The sequence below is a fragment of the Phragmites australis genome, chromosome 9 (assembly GCF_958298935.1).
Source record: "Phragmites australis chromosome 9, lpPhrAust1.1, whole genome shotgun sequence".
In the NCBI taxonomy this organism is placed as follows: Eukaryota; Viridiplantae; Streptophyta; class Magnoliopsida; order Poales; family Poaceae; genus Phragmites; species Phragmites australis.
The window spans coordinates 29,314,715-29,331,641 of record NC_084929.1 but is presented as its reverse complement, the minus strand read 5'-3'; the positions used below and the strand labels follow the sequence as shown (position 1 = coordinate 29,331,641).

General features: G+C 40.8%; 1 protein-coding gene across 1 annotated transcript; it reads left to right on the top strand.

The window, feature by feature from the left end:
* Positions 1-3,425: 3,425 nt before the first annotated feature.
* On the top strand, positions 3,426-11,001 carry LOC133929049 (uncharacterized). Its single transcript, XM_062375634.1, has 18 exons — positions 3,426-3,712; positions 4,299-4,368; positions 4,447-4,911; positions 5,002-5,151; positions 5,258-5,371; positions 5,662-5,720; positions 5,804-5,870; positions 5,984-6,035; positions 6,134-6,226; positions 6,708-6,791; positions 6,911-7,329; positions 7,484-7,545; positions 8,074-8,143; positions 8,267-8,347; positions 8,426-8,527; positions 9,359-9,492; positions 9,782-9,899; positions 10,349-11,001. The coding sequence occupies exons 1-18, from the start codon at positions 3,669-3,671 to the stop codon at positions 10,610-10,612; spliced, it is 2,448 nt and encodes an 815-aa protein (XP_062231618.1). The 5' UTR covers positions 3,426-3,668; the 3' UTR covers positions 10,613-11,001.
* Positions 11,002-16,927: the final 5,926 nt, after the last annotated feature.

The window sequence follows — 16,927 nt, the reverse complement described above, 5'->3', positions numbered from 1 at the left end:
CGGTTCATGTTACGAGCCGGCACTGATACCCACCTATTAGTGCCAGTTTTAAGCGAATTCATCACTGATCGAGAGCGAGAGGTATTAATACTTTATCAGTGTCGGTTCTATCATAACTGGCACTGATGGGGCGGCATGGATAACTGTTTCTATTGTAGTGATGATGTAGTGTTATTATCCTAAGGGAGGTACGAACCTATCTAAAAATCCATCTATGTGTTCTTGTGATTCGTCTATTCGAAGCATCCCCTTTTATTCTATAAGTTCGTAAGATCAACGGCTCATCAATCATCGACACCTTGGATCATCAACGTTGAGTCTCCACAAATCGACTTATGATTACTTGTCAGAAGATCAGGCAAATTCTCCTATTGCTATTTTCTTTATGGAACACAATGTTGAGTAAGCTAAGAATATGAAGATCTTGCTTTGTGTATTTAAGCAATTATCTAGCTTAAATATAAATTTCCATAAGAGAGAGCTATTTTGTTATAGGGAGGTCAAAGAGTGTGAGGAACAAACAAATGTTTGGCTGTGAGATGGAGGGTCACCCCTTTAGATCTCGACATTCCTATGCATCACATAAAGCTAAGTAACAAAGATTGAAAATAAGTGGAATAATGCTTTCAGAAGAAAAGGAAACTTTGATCGCTCGAGGCCGATTAGTCCTAATCAATCTAGTATTAAGTAGTCTGACCATGTATATGTTATCTTTCTTTGAGGTTCCTAGATGAATTCTAAATAAGTTATATTACTATAGGTCTACATTCTTTTGCTAACGTGACGAGCACAAGAAAAAAGTATAGACTGGCCAAATGAAGATGGTCTTGTAGACCCAAAGATTAAGGAGGATCTTATATCCAAGACTTTGACATCAAGAACAAATGTCTATTCAGCAAATAGTTCTTTGAGTTGATTAATAAAGATGAGGTATGATAATGACTTTTTAAGAAGTATTTAAGGAACACAAATATTGGCAAAGTGCAATAGAAACCGAGTGATTCACACTTTTGGTCTAGACTTATGAAGTTCAAAGACCAATTTCCAGGTTTGGGAACATTTTAATTTGAACAATGGTACTCAAGTACACTTTTAGGCGGATAAATAGCTCAGTACATAAGCACTTAAATATCAATATTAATCTTTATACTATAGTGAGAAAGAAACATGCAATAGTAGCACAAATTATTAACGTTGATCCCCTTAATGTGTCCTTCCATATGGGGACTGACAGATTATAAGCTGACTAAATAGAATGAATTGGTTGAGAGAATGGTGTTTGTGCAACTCAATGACCAAAGTGATTCCTTTAGATAGACACTTACCAAACATGGGATGTTTACAGTATAATCCATGTATAGAGCTTTACTTTAGACTTTAATATCATTCTTTCAAATCGTTTCTTATGGAAACTTAAGCTCCCTCTAAAAGTTAAATATTTCTTTGGTATTTGATTAGAGGAGTGATATTGACCAAAGACAATCTAGTAAGATGCAATTGATAGGGTAGTGAACAATGTTGTTTTTGTAATAATAAAAAACTATCCAACTATTTTTTTATTGCCACTTTGTCAAATTTACATGAAGAACCTCATATTGTCTTTGGTTTACAACTGCCTACATGTGCAGCTAACTTGTTTGGAAGCTGGCTACGAGATGTTGACTCAACATTGAGACCTCAAGTTCTGGTTTGGGTAAGCATTTTATGTTAGATTATTTGGTTAAATAGAGATAATATTATTTTGGATAAAGCAAGACCATATTCTTACATGCAGGTAATCTTCAAGAGAACTCACCGGATCCGCTTTATTGCCACAAAAGGATTCAGTACAGGAGAAGATGAAGTGGGCTTGCCGCATCCTGAAATTGATAATCATAGAGATATCCGTTAAGCATAGATAAATATTTGTTAATAGATTTTGTGTTCAATTTAATTTTATTTCTACCATGTTTGGTCATTTGAACTATAGCTATTTATTGGCATTATCTTTCCTAGCCTATGGCTGAAACACGAAGGGTTGAATGTATGCCTTTTACGGAGATCGGAATAGCTGGATTCTGTAATCTCCACCATATCTTCAAATAGGAATCTATTTTCTAACTGGTTTTCGTGCTTTGGTGAGTCGTCTGGGATCCTTTCGATGACTTATGTTGTGTTGAAGGGATATCTATATGATCCGATCGATCCACTCGATGCCTTGACTCATTCGAACAAACTATTTTCTTTTCCTTCATTTGGTGCTCCGCTTGTGAGAATCAGACTAGCCGAGAAGGTTTAAGGACGGGGATGCACGGAGAAACAATCCCTAATATTAAAATTTATTGATTTGATTAAGATCTATATTTCTATAAAATATACGAGTTGGAATAGATATGAACGATCTCTATCGTCTATCTAAATTGTTCGAATGACCATCGTACAAAGTTAGATCTCATTTTTTATTCTAAAAATACATTCAATCTTTTATTATTTATCTTTTATACATAAACGTCCAATATTTAACTTTCATACATTCTAAAAATATATTCTTCTCCCATTATCTACCTATTTGACTTCCATATATTCACTGTCGGGTTTCTCTAAATGGTACACAACCTCTCGCATTTCATCTATAACGCCGATTTTCTAGAGAGGGTGCGCCGCCACCTGCATGTTGCCTCTAACGCCGTCTACCACAGAGGTCGTATCTATCACGCTACCTTTACAACAAGGTACTATATAAGAATTATTTTCATCCCCTCACAAATCAATCATTATCTTGATCCTTATATTGTTGCTATATACATTCAACTCTGGACGATATAGTCCCTCCACCTTCCTGTTTAGGTACTCGTTATTCTCATCCATCTTAAAATTATATGATCATGTTATGTATTTTGTGTATACAAATCTCTCATTTGTTACACTATATTATTTTACTTCTTCAAATTACTATATTCTAAATTATTTTCACGTATATAAGACACATCTTTAAATTGCTACATCTTAAATTAATTTCATGTATGTAAAACACATTTTAGATTACTATATCTTAAATTAATCTTACATATATAAAACATATGTACTGTTAGTTTTATTAGGCACCGGATATGCGATAGCCTAACCGTCAGGAGGGACAACACAAGGTGGTGTCATTTCTCCAAATTGCTATATTCTAAATTAATTTTACTTATATAAAACATATCTTTAAATTACTACATCTTAAATTAATTTTACGTATATGAAACATATTTTTAATTACTATATTTTAAATTAATTTTACATATACGAAACATATATACAGTTAGTTTTAACCAACAAAGAAATTAAGCACCGGATATGCAATAGCCTAACCTCTGCGAGGGACAACACGAGTGGCACCATTTCTCCGTGCACGGAGGATCGGGATCTCGGTCCCGGCACTCGCGGCTGACACAAGTCACGGAACCCGTACTGCGCACACCACTGCGTCTGCGAGTCCTCGACCAACCCCCGTCCCCTCCTCGTGTCAGCGAAGAAAGACCGCGCGGCGCGAGCCACGAGGGTGGTCAGGTCATCTCCATTTCTCCCTAGTCCCCACACCCAAGTACGGACACTCTCCCACACCGCCTCCGCGCACGCACAGCCCAGCCGGCGGCCAGATCAAAGCCACCGCCTGCGGACGCCGACGCGGGAGCGAGGAGGAGGAGATGAGGCCCAATAGCCTCCCGTTCATCGCCTTCGAGCACAAGCGGTGCGTTCCCCCCCCCCCCCCGCTCCCGCCGCGCGCGGCGCGGCGTGGTGGTGTCCTCCGCCGTTCCGATAGCTTCCGACGAGTTCTGGTCCCTTCCATTTGTCCCGTTGTGGAGTTCCCCGCTCCGCGGGTTTGGACGTGCTTGTTTTCGCTTGCCGGGGATCTCGGTCCGGTGCGGTGCGGGGATTTGTTTTGCTGGGCTTTTCGGGTAATGCGGCGGGAAATTCCGTGCGCTTGTTTGCGAAGCGGTGGGCATCTGGTCCCCTCCATGAATCGGAGGGAGGGTAGGTGTTTAGCTTCACGTGATCTTTTTGGTGGAATTACCCGATTCGGGAGCTCTATTGTACTGGCGTTTGCCGTTTCGAGAAGATCTGAACGTTTCGGATTCGGTGTTGGCAGGACAGCCGGTTCTGGAATTGTGTCGTGTAGTTATCAATTTCGTAGTGGATATGATTCGTTATACAAAATACTTGTTTTTGCTGCATTGAATCTAGGAAGCGACACAAGTATAGAACACTCGAAGTTTTAAGCATTAGATAGTTGCATTTTGGTAGCATACGTTCCTTTCTGACCCTGATTGAAGCAGGGATGCATATGGCTTCGCAGTGCGGCCCCAACACTTGCAGCGGTACAAGGAGTACGCAGGCATCTACAAGGTACAAGACACGAGCCTGAATTTTCATCTGCATTTTCTGATCTTGATGTGCTGCATGCTTCTGGTGCTGCACTTGCAGGAGGAAGAGGAGGAGAGATCTGATAGATGGAAGAATTTTCTGGAGAGACAGTCTGAGTCATCTGGACAGGATGTTGGTGAGAATTCTAGGGGTAACGGTTCTGAATCACTGCACGAAAAGACCACACCAGGGCCACGGAAGATTGAAATATGGACGCCAATTAGGCCGTCCCTGAGCAACATCAAGCAGATGATGAGCCTGCGTATTGAGGAGAAGCAATATTCTGTTGGAAAGCACCAAGCAAAGGATGGAACCCATCCTGTGAAAGTCGAAGAGGGCAAGTTGTCAGAGGACTCAGATGACGAGTTCTATGATGTAGATAAGGCCGATCCTAGCCAAGAAGTGCATTCGGGTGATACGGCAAATGCTGATGTTGGAAGCAGGAGTCAAGAAGAAAATTATATTTCAAAGGAAGAGTTGGAGTGTCTGGTCCATGGTGGATTACCAATGGCTTTGAGGGGAGAGGTGCAGCCTGTGCACTGGAGCCTTTTGTTTTGTTCTTTTAATTTTGATTTGTTCAGCTCATTTAGCCGCACCTTGCTTTTCTGGTGACAGCTATGGCAAGCTTTTGTTGGTACTGGAGCTCGTAGAGTACAAGGGTATTATGATAATCTTACAGCAGAAGGTGAATCAGAAAATGCCAAATGTTCAGATTCTTCAAACTCAGAAGGTGTCCATGAAAAGTGGATAGGGCAAATAGAGAAGGTAACTATTTGTGGAGATTTTCATGGGAAAACGTCGTCTTTTTGTTGATAGTTTACTGCTGGAAAGTCTAATAGAGTCCAACCTGCACCTTCTTGGCTCCTTATAGGACTTGCCCAGAACTTTTCCAGGTCATCCTGCTTTAGATGAGGATGGAAGAAATGCTTTGAGACGCTTGCTTATAGCATATGCTAAACACAACCCATCAGTTGGCTACTGCCAGGTAAATGTATCCATCAATGTCGATCCACATTATTGTATTGCCTTTTATGTTGCAGAAAGTCAGTTGCTTCTTTGGAGCTCCAAAACAGTGAAACAATATAAAATTATTGTACACATGTCACACCACACAAGTGAATCTAAAACCTAGTATTCAACGCTTCCTACGAATGTGAAGTAACTACAGTCTTTCTCAATCAATATTCTGTGTATACTGTATTGCTTTACCAACGTTTATACTTGCATATATGCCAACATTTCTCTTAGCATAGATTCATCTCTTGAATATTGTAGGCGATGAATTTTTTTGCTGGTCTCTTACTTCTATTGATGCCGGAGGAGAATGCATTTTGGTATGCCCTCAGGACAATTTGTTGTATCTCAGGTTATTGTTCGATTAAATAATGTGTTAATCTATCTCTGGTGTATGTTACAGGACATTGGTAGGAATTATCGATGACTATTTTGACGGCTACTTCTCTGAAGAAATGATTGAGTCACAGGTATTGTGAAGTTTCTATTTCTCAACTTGTAATGTTTGTTTGCATGTTGGGGTGCTTGAAGCCCCAAGTTTGATTTATTCTCATGCAGAGTCCAATTTTTGGTTGTACTTCAGGTGGATCAGCTTGTTTTCGAGGAGTTAGTCCAAGAAAAATTCCCTAAACTAGGTTAGCAACCTATCACAAATAAAATATAATATCGGTGGCATGTAACTCTTAATGGCAAAAATCTAAGAATTAGGGCTTAATATACTATTTTGATGCAGCAAATCACCTGGATTACCTCGGACTTCAAGTTGCATGGGTTACTGGGCCGTGGTTCTTATCCATCCTCACAAATGTGCTTCCCTGGGAGAGTGGTTAGACTCCATTTTAAATTATTTTCAGCATCTGGTACTTATAGAAGATCATTCTCTAAGTTTATAGCTTAGTTAATGTAATAGGGTTTCCTCCACAAAGCACATTAACATCTCTGATTTCAAGCCTGGCATTGTTTTTAATTAACACATGAACAGTCACGATCTCATGCAAGTGAAATATCGATTAAAACCTCTATCGAAGGAAAGGAAAATAGATTATTCTGATCCAGGCCATCTTTATAAGGAGTGACTGAGTGTAAGCACTCACTAAAGGGTGTGAAAGATAACTAGGTTTGTCTTACATATAAGTGGTGGCTATGGGGTACCCAGGAACACCATGTAAACTTATCTACTACGATCAGTTATATAATAATGATGGTTACCTCTATGTAAACTTGTTTGGTGTAGTGATCCCATACATTTCTATTTGAAAAAAAAACTTTACGTCACATTTACTTCTGAATACTATTGAACATTTCAGTTCTCCGTGTCTGGGATGTGCTTTTGTTTGACGGAAACCGAGTGATGCTGTTCCGGACAGGTCTTGCGCTACTGGAGTTCTATGGTACCAGGACATACTTTTGCTTTGTATCAATTTCCAAAAGGAGAATATAATATTTGAATCAGCTGATATGCAAAGGTCCTCAAAGAATGTCTGTAGACTGATCCTTGTGTTAATTGCAGGCCCTGCACTTGTGACTACAAAAGATGCCGGTGATGCAGTTACCCTTTTGCAGTCTTTAGCTGGTTCCACTTTTGACAGCAGCCAGCTTGTCTTGACAGCTCGCATGGGATATCAATCTGTAAATGAAACAATATTGCAAGAGCTGAGGAATAAACACCGCCCATCTGTTATATCTTCAATGGAAGTTAGATCGAAAGGTCTAGGTGTTTTAACGGACACCAATGGTCTTGCATCAAAGCTATATAATTTTAAACGTGAGCCTGAACCATTGGTTTCAATAAGTGATTCAGCAGAGCAGTTGAGTGATGTGGGAGATGGGGATGTCAATCAAGAATGTGATCCTGGAAACACGGAGGATATGTATGGTGGCGTGACAGTCAATTCTGAGATCGATTCTTTGCCTGATCCGAAGGACCAGGTATCCTTCTCGATCATAGTCTCCAAATCCTGCTATCTATACTCTTAAGGGTTGTAATCTTTAGTCCTGCCATCTACTTTTCCTAATGCTTGGTTAAGTCGAGATTGCTGTAGTTTATCATCCAATGTATTAATGTTTAGTTTTAGCGTCACAGGTTGCCTGGCTGAAGTTGGAATTATGCCGACTGCTAGAGGAGAGAAGATCAGCTGTTCTCAGGTCTGTTTATTCCTTTCCAAATTTCCATTACTGAATTTTGTCATAGATTGCTGGAACCATCTTATACGAAATTGCACTTTTAAATTTCTCACCAGATATAAGTAGCAGCTAAATGATAATTGTTGCAATGGTATGGGTAAATGTTCTCTCTTTTCCTTTTTACTGCTTCCTGGGGGGGGGGGGGCAGTTTTCTGCAGTAATATGAACTGAAGGTGTTTTTTCCATCACATAAATCCACCTTAATCACTCAGAACAAATCCAGTATTCCTGACCTGGTTGACCACATACCTTGCATGAACTATAACAAGCAAATCAATTGTTTTTAGAAGCAGTACAAGCAAACTATTTACTACTATATATTTGCTAAGTAGTTCTAGCTATTGTTGCTTGTGTTGTGAAATTGTTAAACACGAGATCTCTGTACATAACATGATAACACCGTTTCGTATCAATGTGCATTCATGGCAGCGGAATATTTTCTTCTCTGTTGAATTTTTGTTTATTTTTTTTCTTCTTTCTGTTTTGCAGAGCTGATGAACTAGAAACAGCACTGATGGAAATGGTTAAGCAAGATAATAGGCGCCAATTAAGTGCAAAGGTATAGAGTACTATTACAGAGAAAATCTTCAATTTTGGCAATATCCAGAATGCAGATTGCACAGTAGTTACATAGAGGGTAGAAATATTGCAATACCTACACACTCTTGCTTTCTTCTTTCAGGTTGAGCAGTTGGAACAGGAAATATCTGAACTAAGACAGGGCCTGTCAGACAAGCAGGAACAGGAGCAAGCAATGTTTCAGGTACAGTTGGTGTATGCTCATTCTTCTAAATGTATATTCATTCTACCACATATCCACTAACCAGGAGTCTTGTTAAAGGTCCTGATGCGTGTAGAACAAGAACTGAAAATTGCAGAGGAAGCTCGCATCTCTGCCGAGCAGGATGCTGCTGCTCAGAGATACGCTGCTAATGTTCTACAGGTTAATCAACCGACATGATTTATTGCCAAGATCAACTTTATTTTCTTATGCATCTGCTATTTCCATTTGAGCTAGGTGAAATCCCAGTCTTGTTCAGTGTAGCATCCATTGTCAACATCGCAAGAGATACCTTTATTTTGTTTATTAACATATGCACATATACTTCATAAAGAAAAAAATGTATTTTAGTGCTTGGAAAAATCTGTAAGCTAGGTTGAAACAGTTGGCCTTGTCTAGGGTCTTTTCCCAGTAAACCAACTAACTCAAATAATGTACCAGGCTGAGTTAACCAATTTGACTACTGATTTCATAATCAGTCTTGCAACCAGATTTCAGAAATTAGCTGGGTTTAGTTGAAAACCTATCAAACCGGACCAATGCCTTTTTCTTTTTGTAAAGGACTGTTTCAAGGGCTAACAATACCATTTGATACCATTTTTGTCGTGGTATATGTATTTTTCCTTCGTAGACATGATCCAAACATTAAAAATCTCCATTTGAAATTTCGAAAAAGGAAAAACTGGATGACTTTCACTGACCGCCCACCAGGTACCAGTTTTCCTGGGGAAAGTCTCCTGAACCCTGCATGCAAATTGCAACAAGCAAACGATTTTTTTAATGATATCTACATCCTTCTTTGTTCTTTGTTCCATTGTTTGAACTAGTAGTGCTTGTATTTTTGAAGAGTTGGGTACTGGTTCATCTATTATTTTGTTATCACTACGTATAACTGTTTTTTTTATCAGAATTAGCAAAATGGGTTCATGCCTTCTTTATACGCTTCTTTTTCCATAGCTTTTCCTACGCTTAAGGATCATGGCATGTGTGCAGGAAAAGTATGAGGAAGCTATGGCTTCACTAGCCCAAATGGAGAACAGAGCAGTAATGGCTGAAACAATGTTAGAGGCTACACTGCAGTACCAATCTAGCCAGCAGAAAGCAATGTCCCCCTGCCCTTCTCCAAGGTATCTCAGTCTTATCTTCTCACTGTTCTTAGTACGAGATAGCCAACTTCTTAAAACTGGCACTACAGCAATGCTAATTTACCAGTCGTCTTTTTGCTATTTTTAACATCTTCACTGTTATACTTTAACATGTGTTTAATGCTGCTTCTGTGCTCTTATGGTTTTTTCACCGAAAACCAATAGAATGTAATATTGTGATGAATTTTAGTTATGTAGCTTCCTGTCATTTATTGTCATAAATCATAATGTTCTAATGTTGATATTTTTCCTGCACCTGTTCCCCTTACAGAACATCAATGCTAGATGCATCCCCTACTCAGGCAAGCTACAATTCGTCACAGGAGTTCCAACCCAGAAGGAAAAACTTGCTTGCCCCGTTTTCACTGAGTTGGCGTGATAAGAACAAGGTAATTTCTTTTTACCAAAAGATAATAACTCAGACATTCGGTGTCCTGTATATGGTTGCACCAGTTTTTGCTACATAAAGTGCTTAGATAAACAATTCAAGTATGTTATTTTAGTCTGCAACAATGGAGACACTCCCCATCCTTTGACTTAAAAGCATTAGCTTTACTTTTATCTCTACTATCTAGCTAAGTTCACAAGGCCTAACTTCAATAATAAAACTCTTTATCTAAACAGATACCCTTAAATTCCATATAAACATGTTTGACTGAACATTACCTTCTTTTCATTCTTTCCAGTGCGATGTTTGAGCACTAGATACATTAGATCATTTTGGGTATTGTTGTGAAATTTAAATTCTCAGCATTTTCTGTTGGCTTATTTCATGCAAAAAGCATGCTGCTGCCATGTACTCCCTTTTAAACTCGTTGTCCCCATGGATTCCTCACAGGAAAAACAGAACAATGCCGATGACTCAACAATCACTAAATTCAATAGCAATAATGATGAAAGGGTAGAAACATCCAACAAGGATGATGAGAAGCAGAGAGAAACACTAAAGCCATATAATGAACAGACAGAAGAATCACCCAAAGAAGATGGCAAGCTGAGAGCAGAGATGCCTGAGAAAGACAGCGAGCTTCCAAGGGTCCAAATAGCCACGAGTGATATGAATGGGGATCATGAACAGCTGCAAGAAATAAAATTGGATTGATAATCACAAGTTCACCCTTTTCAAAATATCTTCTCCACCATGTTATATTGGTATATCTTATGATCAGATCATGCAGTGACAGTTGAGGCAACACTGAGGGTATTGCTGTGCTTATTTGTGCCCGCTCTCCATTTTCCCCCCACCCTGTGCCCTTTGTGGTTTCTCAATTTTATTAACTACCACCTCTGTAGATCTACCGGCTGTTTCTTCTCCCGATTTTTTATAATTTGAGAAAATGAGCAAGTTATATGGTTGCCCATTAGTTTTCACCTTCTGATGTAAATGCATTAGAGGAATTGTACGGAATGAATGAGAATTCTGGGCAATTATGACATGCTTGTTGTCGTAAATTATCATATTTGTTTAGAGCATGTGGTTGTTGTCAATTATCATCTTGTGTAGAGAAGAGGTCTGCGTTGGCGTTATCTACCCCTTTGAAACCTGTGTAGTATTTTGCTGTGGTTGCTCTCCTAAGTTTTGTACGCCCGGTTGAGGCTGTTGCGCCACTTGTTTTTATTCTCTTGTCAGTTAAACTGATGCATTTGGCTTCCCTATATGCTCCAGCTCCAGTAGGCATAATTTTGGGCACTCGCTTCTACTTCCTCAGGAAAATGTCTAAACTTTCGAGTCTTTTATCTGAAAAGACTTCCCTCTGGTCATAGTATAAGTTGGCTGTGTTTCCTGAGACCAATCTGAACGCAAAGCCCATGTTAACGGGCAAAGAGAGTCTCATGAGTTGAACAGGTTTCTGGCTATTTTTTCAGAAACATGCAGTTCTCTTTGAAGTAACCAACTTTCATTCCGTCATAATATGTATTACACAAGGAATTTTACATAGCCCTCTATATCTTCACACGAACTAATAATACTCTTGTGAAGCAAAACACCATCAAGCAGCCTTTCAGCTAAAACCCTTCAAGACTTGTACAACAAGGGAACAGAAATAAACTCCAAGAAGAACATCCGACAGAAGCAGTCTGTCCTACCTTTGCATCAAGTAGTACCAAACACCATGTGAATCTGATGATGCGACCTTGAGATTTATCAGTTGTAGCTCGGCCTTCTGCTGAAGCCGCTGCCGCGATCGGTTTTCTCCATTGAGCAAGCACTAGCATCTTTCCTCGGCACCACGAGGTTGCAGATGATCCTCGCGATTTGCCTCTTGAGCTGCCCCCTCTTCAGTGGAGGCCTCTTCTCCTTCGAATCGAAGCTGCTGCTGTGCTGGTAGTAGTACTCCATGGCTGGCTCCCTCTCTTCCTGCTTTCCTTCTAGTGTTTGTGCTCTTGTGTGTGTCCAGTGCTTAAAGCCAAGTGCTCACTTGTGAAGGGGACGGGAGAAGGTGACAAAGTATTTATAAGGGCGAAGCATCTCATATCACACTGATGCATTTGCCACATGTTGTTATGTATCACTATCACCTGGTGTGTTTATTGACCATTCTTTGCCGGAAAACAATGACTACTTTTGGGCCACGGTGCTTAATTCTAGTAAGAATATGCGACCATGGCACTAATTAATCATGGAATTTATTTAGGGGACTGGCCCTGAAAGAGACAAACTGTTAACTAGACTACAAGAGGCGAGTTGGACGTCTGGATCAGGGAGGGGTGCATCTTTGAAGCATCCAAAGACCACTGACCTGTCAGTCAGATTGGTCAGTTCAGCACGATTTCGAGCTCATGGCGAATAGAATACCGCTGGTTTGTTTGGCCTCTTCCAGTGCGTGCTCATGCACGTATCAAGTGTAACTTGATCTACGGCCACTGTTGAACTGAACTAGTTAGTGTGTTTGGTTTCTGAAGGAGGTTTTATAGAGTTATATCGTATAAATAGGTTGAGAGAAGATAGATTGAGTGGAGTCATATTTGTTGAAATAAAGAGTCTTTGTTTGGTTATATCTGTCTTGATAAGTTGACTTGTACTTCTGTTTGGTTGATTGAATTTGATGTCACGTGAGCGATGCAAAAGTTGATATTATAATTGATTATTCGTATGAAGATAATTTTATAATACTGACAAATGGATCCACCTGTATAAGAGGATACAAAACATGTATCCGTCAGATCAGGCTACAACGAGTTGAGATGAGATTGTATATTTGTGTGTGTCCAGTGCTTGAAGCCAAGTGCTCACTTGTGAAGGGGACGGGAGAAGGTGACAAGCATTTATAAGGGCGAAGCATCTCATATCACACTGAAGCATTTGCCGCATGTTGTTATGTATCACTGTCACCTGGTGTATTTATTGACCATTCTTTGCCGGAAAACAATGACTACTTCTGGGCCACGGTGCTTAATTCCAGTGAGAATGTGCAACCATGGCACTAATTAATCATAGAATTTATTTAGGGGACTGGCCCTGAAAGAGACAGAAACTGTTAACTAGACTACTTGAGGCGAGTTGACGTATGGATCAGGGAGGGGTGCATCTTTGAAGCATCCAAAGACCACTGACCTGTCAGTCAGATTGGTCAGTTCAGCACGAATTCGAGCTCATGGCGAATAGAAAATACCGTTGGTGTTTGGCCTCTTCCAGTGCGTGCTCATGCACGTATCAAGTGTAACTTGATCCACGGCCATTAGTGTTCTGTCAAATGCTGTTGAACTGAACTAGTTAGGCGTGTTTCGTTTCCGAACGATGTTCTATAGTGATGGATGCTATGAGTAGGATGAGACGAAATAGATTGAGTGGAGTTATATTTGTTAAAATAAAGAGTATTTTGTTGGTTATATCTGTCTTGACAAGCTGAGTTACGTTTCTGTTTGGTTGATTGAATTTGATGTCACGTGAGCAGATGTAAGAGTTGAGATTATAATTGTTTATTCGTATAAAAATAATTTTGTAATACTAATAAGTAGGTCTGCTTGTATAAGAGGATGCAAAGTATGTATCTATCGGACCAAGCTACAACGAGCTAAGATGAGACTGTATATTTGCACCCGTTAGGCCAAACTGTAATAGTGAATGCAGGCAATTAAATAAGGTTTTTTCGAGATTCTATGCATTTGCTGGACTAGAATAGGGGAGACGTGGGGGAACTAAGACCTTATTTATTTCCTGATTTTGATTCAGTTTCTGCTGCTGCTAGAAGTTATAACAAACGAGGCTCTACAAAGTGGCTTCTAGAGAAAACAGAATCTTGTTTACGAGGAAAATGATTAAAGTTGATAAACTCGTTGAGAGAAGTTTTTATGAAAAGCTATGTGCTGAGAAGCTAAAAAATCACGATAAAAATAAAAACTTTGTAGAGTGATTGTAGGTACCTTGTAGGAGCTGTAGCTGGAGTAAAGCTGCAGCTGCGGGAGTTTTAAGAAATCTTAATATGGAGGTGCGAGTGGATTATGGGTATTTAATTAAGTCATATATTTTTATTTTAGATAAAAAATAAAATTTTAAATCGTTTTATTTTATTATATAAATTCTAGATTCAGTATAAATTTTGAAGTTGGAGCTATGTCAAATAGGCTATAAATTGTACAACTTAATTAGACATTTTCTTTTTTACTTTGTGTGAGTGTTTTGGGATTAAGTGAAGAAATGAAGAGCAGTGCATGCTGTGGAGCTTCACATTTTATCTGTACATCTCTCAAACAGAAAGCTTTATGTGAGATAGTTTTGTTTGACTCTCATATTTTCATTCGAGGCTTGTGACTTGTGAGATATTAGTTTTGATTGGCTCTCATCTTTTCATTCGAGGCTTGCTATTAACTTCGTGGCCTGGCTTCCATGACGCCGTCCATCCAACAATGGAGCATCCCAAGCCTCCCTCCTCGCGCCACTGCTCAAACTCACGTCGTCGTCGGGTTTGCAGCCGCCGCGCGCCCGCCTTGATTGCGCCAGCAGGTAGCAGCCATCGTTTGGCGCCGACTCCCGACTGCCTGGCTGAACGGTGCACGCGCTTGGGAGCAGGCAGCAGCCGGCGGGCAGGGCAGAGCAGAGGCAGCCGGCGGCCGGCGGCACAAGAGCGAGGCATGCGCCGCGCTCGCTGAGCGGTGCAGCTCTGCGCAGCCGTGCAAACGCCGACGCGGATCGGAAGGGCGGACCAAGGACGGACGGACGAGGAATTGGAGGCGTCGTTCCCAGGCCCGGTGGTTTGGGCCGGGTTTTACCCTCCCAGCCTCACGAAACGTTCCTTTCTGTTGGGCCAGAAAGTTTGCACGGCTTGGTTCGTTCCCGACTAATCTGCAACTGAATGGGCCATCGTGCTGCAGCCTGTCCCGGCCCGCTCGCCTGATCGCCAGAACGCGCTGCGTGCTCCTCGTCGGTGTCTCTGACGCGACCGGAAGGAAGTTGGTGGTGTATGATTTTTTTTAGTGGAAAACAGATTCCATTAGACCCTAAGTTAAACTAAATCGATGGCCACACGACTGGTTATAAAATTCAGAAAATGATTAAGCTATAGATAGGATCATTCCCACTAGACTAGCACCATACTTACTAAAACATATGCTATCAAATTACAATCACGAGTGCACAGCTTCAATGAAATGTATCGATATCATACTTTGCGCTTCTATAGTATTTGCCTTCAGAGCAGCAACATAACCTACGCAACTACGCATTTAACGTAACGTCACGTGAAAAAGTAAACTTGCTTCCCACTATATATATAAGCTCATAATCATTATCTAAAAAAAATCTATAAACTAATAATGATCAAAGTTCTTATAAACACCTCCAAGAAAGATCCAACGCTGGTCAACCATCTTTCGCAAACAAATGCTGATTCACCTGCGACAAGCTCCTTCTGCTGACTGTTGTTGAGCATAACAAAAACGGGTAGCACAGCACAGGCCACAGAGGGCACGGCTTCAACTGCGCGAAAGAAAATGGCGTAGTTTGATTCTAGCCGCCACGAACTCGTCATGGTATGCATGCAGATTCTTCGAAGATTTTTTCTTCTTTTTTTTTTTTTGTGAAACGGCAGATTCTTCAGACATATACCTCCTTGATTCAGAGTCCGAGACGTGCGCCTTTATGTCTGTCTCACAAGCTAATCAAAGCAGATGCAGAGGAGAATGAAGCAACAGCTAGATCACATACGTGTTTAGGTGGAGAATTAAGGAGGAACTGGTGTGCTTCACAGCACATGTTTGTGAATTACTTTTTTTTTTGCGGGTAAATTTGTGAATTACTTTAACTGAAAACTGTACTGGATGTTGCTTTGCTTCCTCAGAGTGTTCTTGCCCAGTTGGCCAGGGTGATCAGATTTAGAGGCGTGGTCTTTTGAATCTAGATTGCCGTGAATGAATATGTATATTTCAGAAAGAAATCCCTATGCCATTATGTAGTGTGATCGATAGGAGTTCGTCTCTTTTCCTGGAACGGATATGATCGATAGGAGTTCGTCTCTTTTCCTGGAACGGATATGATCGATAGGAGTTCGTCTCTTTTCCTGGAACGGATAACATCTCCTACCTGTCGGATAGTAAAGTGAAAGTGCAGGCATCTGAATCTTTTGCCATTTTGGCATCCATATCCTAAAAATATCGCAGGGATGCAATCTAGTGAGCTTGGCGAACCACTTGGATAGGTAAAGGCTTCCATAAAGTCCCGCACGTCTGCACCAATAATTGAAAAGAAAATTTCGTTCAGGCCCTTTGCAGTGAGCCACTGGCACGACACGCATGGCATGGATCACTGGAGAATCGAATCAGTTTTAGAGGCACTGGTTTCCAATCACCATGGGCTCCAGCTTCAATTCGTGCTAGTCTAACTGGTCGTTGGTCCAAGGATGCTATTCAAAATAGCCAAATTGCCAATCGCCGATGCACCTGTCCAAGGATGTTATTATTACAGAGTCCCATGCGTTTTAGGCATAAATTCCTTAATCACTTACTAGTTCCTTGATCGCGTTCACACTACCAGAAAGAATCCCACGACCTGATGTTAGTCAATTGATTTATTCCTACAAATAAAAGTAAAAAAGAAAATAAGAAGAAGATACGCACGCACCATGAGAACGAACTGAGAGACAAGCATGCCCAACTACTGAAGGACTTCGCCTATAAAAATACTTGCTGCTTCCTCATCACCTTGGCAAGTGAGCACTCGGGCTCAACCCACCCACAACACACGCACACAGAGTCCAGGAGGCGATCAAGAAGACAGGACTAGTGATGGAGTACTGCTACCAGTACAGCGGCAGCAGCAGCAGCAACTTCGCGAAGGAGAAGAGGCCTCCGCCGAAGCGGGGGCACGTCAAGCTCCAGATCGCGAGGGCCCTGAGCAACCTCGTGGTGTCGAGCAGCGGTGCCAGTGACCCAAAGCAAGCGGATCGCAACAGCTTCAGAAGAGAAACGAGTTACAACTGAA

What these genes read in the sequence shown, in the direction of transcription:
- LOC133929049 (XM_062375634.1), top strand. Translation starts at nt 3,669, where the DNA reads ATGAGGCCCAATAGCCTCCCGTTCATCGCCTTCGAGCACAAGCG. An exon ending in GGATAGGGCAAATAGAGAAG is followed by an intron (nt 5,152 to 5,257) that starts GTAACTATTTGT and finishes GGCTCCTTATAG; the next exon opens with GACTTGCCCAGAACTTTTCC. An exon ending in TGCCTGATCCGAAGGACCAG is followed by an intron (nt 7,330 to 7,483) that starts GTATCCTTCTCG and finishes TTAGCGTCACAG; the next exon opens with GTTGCCTGGCTGAAGTTGGA.